Consider the following 7,607-nt stretch of genomic DNA (forward strand, 5'->3'; position numbering starts at 1 on the left):
GAACTGGGGTCGGGGTCAGCAACTCACTGCTGCCTGCTCACTGGGCGCAGACCCAACAGCAAGAGGTTTCATCTTAGTTGCCCCCCATCCCAGGGCTGGTGGCAGGGACCTGATTAGTAGAGGACACCTGTTACGGGCAGGGGACACAGGGAACAAACGCCCAGTGTTTGTTCCCAGTTGCCTTCAGCATTTTCAGTTCCCTCCTGGTAGGGCACCGGTAATCTTGAGGGATCGTTTTCCACGAGCCTGCATATATTGGCACCAAGCACCAACACCGCATCTAGTCCTGTACATTGACTGGCCTCCAGGGACACACACTGTTCTTACTGCTAAGGAACAGCAAGTGGATGCCAGGATCATGCACATAATGTTCTTCCCAGGGAGGCCTGGTGGCACAGCAGGTTGGCAGGGTAGCTAACCATAAGACTCCAACACTGTATGGTTAAGTGTCTGCCCATCAAGATTGGCAGGGACAATCACAGGGCTGTTCCTCTAGCGCAGGAGTGCTCAAACTTTTTAAACAGGGGGCCAGTTCACTGCCCCTTAGACTTGTTAAGAGGGCTGGACTATAGTTTAAATAAGAACTATGAACAAATTCCTATGCACACTACACACACCTTATTTTGAAATAAACAAACGGGGCAAACACCCAGTGGGCCACAGTTTGAGGACTCCCTGCTCTAGGGCTGTGGAGTTGGATTCCACTCTGTGTGGCAGGAAAATTTTCATTACATGTACTCTGTGTAGCCCACCTGCACATATGTGTAAACACATACACACACACACATAACCCCTTTTCTTTAGGGCAAGGACCCAATGCTGGGTTAACACTGGGTGCTGGAGGGATGAGGCAAACTGTATTCTAATCCTATGTTTATTCAATACAGTCCTTCCATTCTACACAACAGGTACAAACACAACCTAAATGCTACAAAGTTACAAAAATGCAAACAGAAATGTTTAAAGTCCAGACTGTACAACAAGCCAGGTGACAGGCAACAGGCTGGGGTGGCTTCAGCACCCCATGGTGCTGGCTCACAGCTTGCTCACCAGTCTGAGGCGAGACCCCAATGCCAATGTTGGCCTTTGTGGTCAAGGAGTCTGGGGGGGATTCGGGAGTTAGCCCCATAGAACCACACAAATGTCCACCTTTTTTGAAGACCATGTCCTCCCTGCTGGCTGCAGACCAACTCTCTCAGGAACTGGGGACCCCAGTAGGCATGTTCACAGGCCCAGCCCCAGCCCCAGAGACTAGCATGCCTGCAGCCACCACCCTAGAAGCCTGCCCCCAGGCCAGGAATCCCCATCTATCCACCCTCCTCCAGCCAGGAAAGAGACAGAACATGCGTGGATGGGACATAAGTTAGGGGCCCGGGGCTTCTGCAGCACAGCTCTATCGTGAAGAGTTGGAACTGGAGCGGCTCCGGTGGCGGCGGCGGCCTGGGGACCGGGAGCGTCGGCGCACTGGCGACCTGCGTCTCGGAGAGCGGGACCTGCAGCATGAGATGGCCAGTCGCAGACCATTAGCACTATAGTCCCAGTGTAGGCCAACCTCCTTCAGAGTACATTCAAGGCATCTCTAATCACTGACATTGGGAGAACCGATGGAAGGGCCCTTCAGACCAGGGCAAGGAAAGGGCAGTTGTAAGGTCCCACCCTGTCCCAGCTGGGAAGGGAAAAGGGCTGAGCAGGGAAAGGTTATCAAAGGGCACCCTAGGGCTTCCTCTCCCACAATTGCCCCCAACCTCTGAGGTTTCCTCCAAGTGCCCAGCACACTTCCACTGGCCTGTTGGCCCCTGGAGACTGAGCTCTACTTACCGCCGCCTCATCCTTGGGGGGGACCTGCGCCACATGGGGGGTGGAGGCAGCATCCTCCTGGGAGGGCTGAAGCGCCGGGGCGGCGGCCTGGGCCATGGCGCCAGCACAGCAGTGGCTGTGATCTCCTGGCCATCGATCTGACCTGAGGAGAAAAGACCAAGCCGTAAAATAGACAGGCCCACCTGCCAGGGATGAAGCAGGCAGCCAGCGACACCCACCAAGCCCAGGCCCAGGCCCAGCCCTCAGCCCACCAAGGCATTTGCCCCAGGGTGCTGTAATCAGAATCCACACCACAGGCTGGACTGGTGGCTCACTGCCAAAGACAACACAGACGAAGCCACCTATCTCTTTGTCACCTGGCAGCAGGGCAGAGCAGAACTAGGGCATGAGGGCACGCATGCATCTAGCACACACAACCCCACCTGTCCTTTCGGTCTCCCTGTTGGAGTCCCTCATGTCCTGAAGCTTTAGCAACTGCACAAATAGATACTACCTGACCATCAGGGCCGTTGTGGGGGGACTCCCAAAGAACAGAAGCCAGCGCCCCAGGGCCCAGGACTTGGCTTGTGTGTACCAAAAACCATCTTAATGATCACACAACCAAGGTGCAAAGGCAATTCCACAGCAGATTTTTTGGCTTCTTTTCAGAGATAAACCCCCCTTCCCTGAGATGCCAACACAAGTCAACATGACAGCGGGCCTCTCCCAAACCATCCACGTGCTTTCGAAAGCTGTGAGCCACTTCCACCAACAGCAGCAGCTGCGGATTGTCGCTAAAGGGGATTTCTCAGGGGAGGAGATGCTTAAGTATGCTGGTCACTGGGCAAAATAGCCCGCAGAGTGCCAGCCTGTTTGTAAACTGGAGGGCACCTCTGAGAAGATGACAGGGAGGTTCCTGTGGAGAGTCAAACTGGCCCCCCCCACATTCCTCAGAGAGTGTTCCAAGTCACATGTCATTGTCGAGCGCATCCCAAATTGAAGTCCTTAAAATGCTAATATATTCCTATCTGTGACAAGTCCCTCCCGCCCCCCCCCCAACGAATAACATTCCATAAAACATGTTTTAGGTAAACACCCACCCGCCAAGTAAGACTCAGAAGGCAGGGGAGTGCTCTGGCGAGGTGGTGCCAGGCTGCAAAGTGACACAGAGGGGCCTCTGCAGCACCGGGCACCCCAGGGGCTGGCGGGCACCCACCTCCGTCCATGTGTTTCAGCGCCTTCTCAGCCTCGTCAGGGTTCTCAAACTCCACATAAGCGTAGCCTTTGGACAGGTGGGGATGCATCCTCTCCACGGGCATGTCGATCATCTTAATCTTCCCATAGGTGGAGAAGATTTCCATGATGTGGTCCTGGAGGGACAGGGGCCACGAGCTCACTCACTGCAGCCCAGTGCCACAAAGGGAGGGGCCAGCATCCACGGAGGGATGCTTGTCAGGCTGCTTAACCACAGGCTGGGGGTTCACACCCACCAGTCACTCTGATTGCTCAGTGGGAACCAGCTGGATGGCAGTGAGTTTGGTTTGCTCTTGAATAAGCCTTGGACAGCTAACCTCAACTCAGGGTCAGTGGGTCAAACCCACTGGCCACTTGATAGGAGGGCCAACCTTGAAATCCCTGTACCAGGGCACTGGGCTGGGTGACCCCAGCCAGCCACTGGGACAGGCTGCCTTACCTTTGTCACGTTCCTGGTGAGCCTCCCAATGTGAACCTTGGTGGGCTTGGGGGAAGGGCTCCGCCTCTTCCGTTCCTTCTCATCTCTCTTGGGTGGTTTGGATCTGGTAGGGGAGGGTGGTGGCAGGGGGAGATAAGCCAAGACACTGATTTTGTTCTTTGAAAATGGACCAGACGCCCTCTTCCCAGCGGGGGTGTGAGGGCGGGGGACTTACTTTGAGCGGGAGTGCCGCCTGTTGTCGTGTCGACGCCTGGAAGGGCTTGGGGAGCCGGAGGAGCTGCTGGAACTGGAGCTGCGCGACGTGCTGGAGCTGCCTGAGCGGCTGGATGCTGAGGACGAGCTGGAGCCGCTGCTGGAGCCACTGCTGGACGTGGAGCCCGAGCTGGAGGTGGAGCTGGACCGAGACCTGGGGGCAGGGGGGCGTCACGGACCCTCCCTCCTCCTCCAAGCCCATTTCCCAGGATGGAAAGACCAGCTGCTCTCCAGGACAGAGGAGCCATTTGTTCCTGCCCAGAAGTGGCAGAGCAGAGGCACCGGAGGCCACCAGCTCAGATCAGGATGGGCTGCAGCAGCAGATGGATTCGGGCAGGATTCCAGGAGGGCCAAAGTCACGCTCTAGGCTAGCGCAAGCCAATCATGATGTTCAGAGAAAACACTCCCTACCCACATATATGTTGCTTAACATTTCCAAAGGACCAAACGCCCAGACACAAGCTCGGCCAGACCACAGCTCGCAGGCCACCCTCGGAGGCCAGTCCTACCTGGTGCTGCTGCTACCGCTGGATGCGCTGCGCCTCTTTCGAGCCTTGTCTCTGCCACGGTCCTTCTCGCTGGACTCCTTGGTGGCCCCCTTGTCTTTTGAGCGGTCCTTAGACTTCTCGTCAGAGCGGTCCTTGCGCTTGGTTGGAGAAGGAGCCCTGGGTGGTAAGGGGGACTGTGAGGAGGCACACCCCTTGGACCAAATCCAGTGACAACACAACCCGACAGAGGGGTCTGGAGGGGTTGCAGAGCTCCCGGGTACCCCCAGAGCAGGGTGGCCCGTGGCAGAAGGCACACACATGCCATCGTCCCCATCCCCAGCAGTGCCCCCCGTGGCAGAGGGCACCCACATGCCATTGTCCCCATCCTCAGAGCCCCAGCAAGTGCACCCCCAGAGCAGGGTGGCCCATGGCGGAGGGCATGCACATGCCATTGTCCCATCCACAGGTCCCCTGCAGTGCACCCCCGGGGCACACAGGGAAAGCCGGGGAGGTTACCTAGTGCTGGACCTTTTATTATTTTCTTTGACTCCTAGCAAGCTCTTCTTTTTCACTCCTGATAAATCCATTCTCCCCTCCTTCTGAGGTGGTCAAGGTGGCAACGGCGGCCTCACTTATCTGAACTCTCACTTCTAACTTGGGTCTGATAACCGATACCTAATCGATGGCAATTTACACCAATGAGCAGCCTAATAACGAGATAAAAGGGTGGAGAGTGAGTGGGTTGGCGAGGCTGCACATCTACTTTGCAGCCAACAGCTGAGCTGGCAGCAAGGAGACCCGGGGTTGCCACCACCCTCTTCAGATGTGTCTCCACCCACCAGTCTTCTTAAGGAAACAGGGGTGGCTACCGTCAGGGTCACATTACGGGCAGCCCCATGCCACCTTCCCACTCATCTGTCTGAGGCTCGACAGGCCCTTACAAAGGCCACTCGCAGCTCATCTGCCTGCAGTCGGGAGGACAGCCGGCCTCAGAGGACCAGATCTCCTTTCAGGGCTGCCGTTTCTTTGGGGATGACAGGAGATGATAGGAAGCAAAATGTATTTCAAAAGTGACTGGCAGTGGCTTCAGAACATCGAACACCCAAACACAAATCGATAAACCGTCTCACTAGGAACATAAAAATACACTTTAAAAGGGTAGTACAATAGTATTTAAGCAGAAGTCACTTTCAGCTAACAATATACATATGGAGTTAGGGAAAAATGAATCCAAGTGTGCAGTTTACTTTGAAATGCATACAGCCAGAACAATCTTAGCTGTACCTCCTAGGGGTGCTGATGTGGGCATCCAGTGTGCAACTAACTTGGTGTACCTGTATGCTGGAAACATTCTGAAATGGTCGGGGAGGTTAAAACAGCAGTGCTGGCACCAATCACAGCCACTACAAACGACACTCAGAAAACCCCTGCTGATGAGCAGGTCAAAGGCCCCTTCCCAGTTGTCGCAGCCTCAGTGGAGATGTGAAGCAGAGATGTCAGAAGGCCAGTCCCACCTCTGCTAAACAATATGGACCCCTGAGTGCCCTCTTGGGGAAGCTGTGAGCACAAGGACTCCAGCCCAGGGAAGTGCTGGGATTTGGAGTCAATGGAGAGGACTGCAAAGCAGCACCGGCTCAATGCATGGGGGGGGCGGGCGGGGGGTGTTAGTGCTGTGGGAGTCAGCCCTCTGGGCTTTGTTATGATCTTAGGCAAGTCACTCCTCAGTTCTGAGATATCTCATTTGACAATCACAGCACCCAGCTCAGAGAACCCTACAGGCCCCAAGGGAAGTATCCCATGGCTAAGTAGTTCAAGCTCAGTAATTATGGACTGAATTCAATGCTCGGAGACCATCTAAGAACTGAAGAGCACTCCCCCCCTCCCCCGCCCAGGGTGTTTTAGGCTGTCATCTTACAGGGACAGCTCTCTGGTCACTTCTCCTTCGGAGTGGCTGGTGGGCCCAATCTGCCAAGCTGAGCCCAGTGCTCAACCATGGCTCCTCAATAAATATGCGCTATTCTAAGGAAAAAAGGAGGCCACTTCCTGGTCACAATCTTGCTCCCCAAACCTCACATCCTTTCTGCTCAATGATCAATCACATCAAGGGCCCAACACATGGGGCTGAGTGGAAGAAACGATAATGGCCCACGTAGGATGCAAACACCTCGAGAAACCACCTTTCCAGGAGTGACAAAGGAACAGGTGAGAGGCATACTGTTTGGTACTGCAGTTACCCCAAAGAGGTACAACACTGCAGTACCTCTTCAAGCATTCATCTGCACAAAGTATAGTAAGTTCTTTCATACGAAATCTGCCTTTGTCCTTAAAACATTCCAATTCAGACCAGTTATACACACCAACCCTGCGCCCCGTTATTCTTCAGCTCTCCTAAGAACCAAGAACCAGGGGGAGCCCTCCGAAGGCTTTGCCGGGTGTGGCCGAGCGCTAAAGAGCAAAGGTGGAGATTCTCTGTTCACACAAGCTCAGGTGGACAGGCCGGGACCGCAGTCACCTTCCTCATCCTCCGAAAGGTGTGTCCAACAGCCAGAGAGAGGAGACAACAATTAGTTCAGTAGGGGGAGAAACGTTGCAGGGGCTATCTTCAGAACATCTTTTCCCGTATTTTTCATTTTAGGCACAACTCATGCTAGACACGTTAAAGGTGCGTCCCAAGCCTCTCCGCCGGGGCAGCCCCCACCCCCACCCCGAGGACTGTGGATAAATGGCCCCGAGGGAGGCTCCTCCGGCCCTTCCCGGACCGCCCACAAAGCCGCTCCACTCCTTCAGGCCCCCGCCCCGGCCTCGCCGCCCCGACACCATCCACTCACAACCCCCGTCGGGCCTGGGCTGAAAGCTCTCCCAGGACAGTGCCCGCGAGTGGCGGCTGTGCTCTGGTTGGAGGCCCGCAGCCCTTCCGTCAGCCGTGGTCCTTCAGTCCGCGGCGGCCACGACCACTTCCGGGCCGCGGCCCCGGCACCTCCCACTGCGCTCGCCCCGGCCCACACTCTCCAGAACCCACGCCGCAGGCTGCGGCCACCATCGGGGGCTGAGAAGGGGCCTGGGTTCACGATGCGGCCCGCTGGGCCTAGCAGGCCGCCCGCGAAACACGGATGGGGTCGGATTCCGCCAACTTACATCTTCCCGCCGACGCCACAAGCTCCCGCTCTCTCCGCCGCCGAGGCTGGCGCCGCAGTGACGTCAGGATCAGGGAGCGGGAAGGTATCACAGCTCGGCGCGCCGCGATGACGCACGAAGGCTGCAACCAATGGGCGCGGGCAGAGGGCGTGTTAAAAGGTCAAGTCCGTGTGGGAAACGGGAGCGCGGCGAGAGGGGGTGGTCAGTTTGTTTTCCCCTTTGGACCGCTCTCCTGCGTTTTC

At 56.2% G+C, this 7,607-nt stretch overlaps 1 protein-coding gene across 5 annotated transcripts; it reads right to left on the reverse strand.

The window, feature by feature from the left end:
• Positions 1–1,278: 1,278 nt before the first annotated feature.
• Positions 1,279–7,419, reverse strand: RNPS1 (RNA binding protein with serine rich domain 1). Of its 5 annotated transcripts, none has more exons than XM_004705809.4 (8): positions 7,366–7,419; positions 4,747–4,937; positions 4,252–4,407; positions 3,705–3,896; positions 3,491–3,593; positions 3,014–3,167; positions 1,819–1,960; positions 1,279–1,493 (listed from the first exon to the last, which is right to left on the reverse strand). In XM_004705809.4, exons 2-8 carry the CDS (start codon positions 4,815–4,817, stop codon positions 1,394–1,396), a joined length of 918 nt encoding a protein of 305 aa, XP_004705866.1. In that variant the 5' UTR covers positions 4,818–4,937; positions 7,366–7,419; the 3' UTR covers positions 1,279–1,393. The 5 variants fall into 5 exon arrangements, with proteins under 5 accessions (XP_004705866.1, XP_045141881.1, XP_045141883.1 ...); XM_045285946.1 differs by lacking the exon at positions 7,366–7,419 and adding an exon at positions 7,059–7,122 and having other exon boundaries at positions 4,747–6,752; XM_045285948.1 differs by lacking the exon at positions 7,366–7,419 and adding an exon at positions 6,588–6,907 and having other exon boundaries at positions 4,747–5,359.
• Between the last annotated feature and the right edge of the window lie 188 nt (positions 7,420–7,607).

The sequence above is a fragment of the Echinops telfairi genome, unplaced genomic scaffold (assembly GCF_000313985.2).
Source record: "Echinops telfairi isolate 266 unplaced genomic scaffold, ASM31398v2 ScPeMD7_5;HRSCAF=22, whole genome shotgun sequence".
NCBI lineage: Eukaryota > Metazoa > Chordata > Mammalia > Afrosoricida > Tenrecidae > Echinops > Echinops telfairi.

What these genes read in the sequence shown, in the direction of transcription:
- RNPS1 (XM_004705809.4), bottom strand. Translation starts at nt 4,817, where the DNA reads ATGGATTTATCAGGAGTGAAAAAGAAGAGCTTGCTAGGAGTCAAAGAA. An exon ending in TCACCAGGAACGTGACAAAG is followed by an intron (nt 3,168 to 3,490) that starts GTAAGGCAGCCT and finishes CTGTCCCTCCAG; the next exon opens with GACCACATCATGGAAATCTT. An exon ending in CCCCCAAGGATGAGGCGGCG is followed by an intron (nt 1,494 to 1,818) that starts GTAAGTAGAGCT and finishes CTCATGCTGCAG; the next exon opens with GTCCCGCTCTCCGAGACGCA.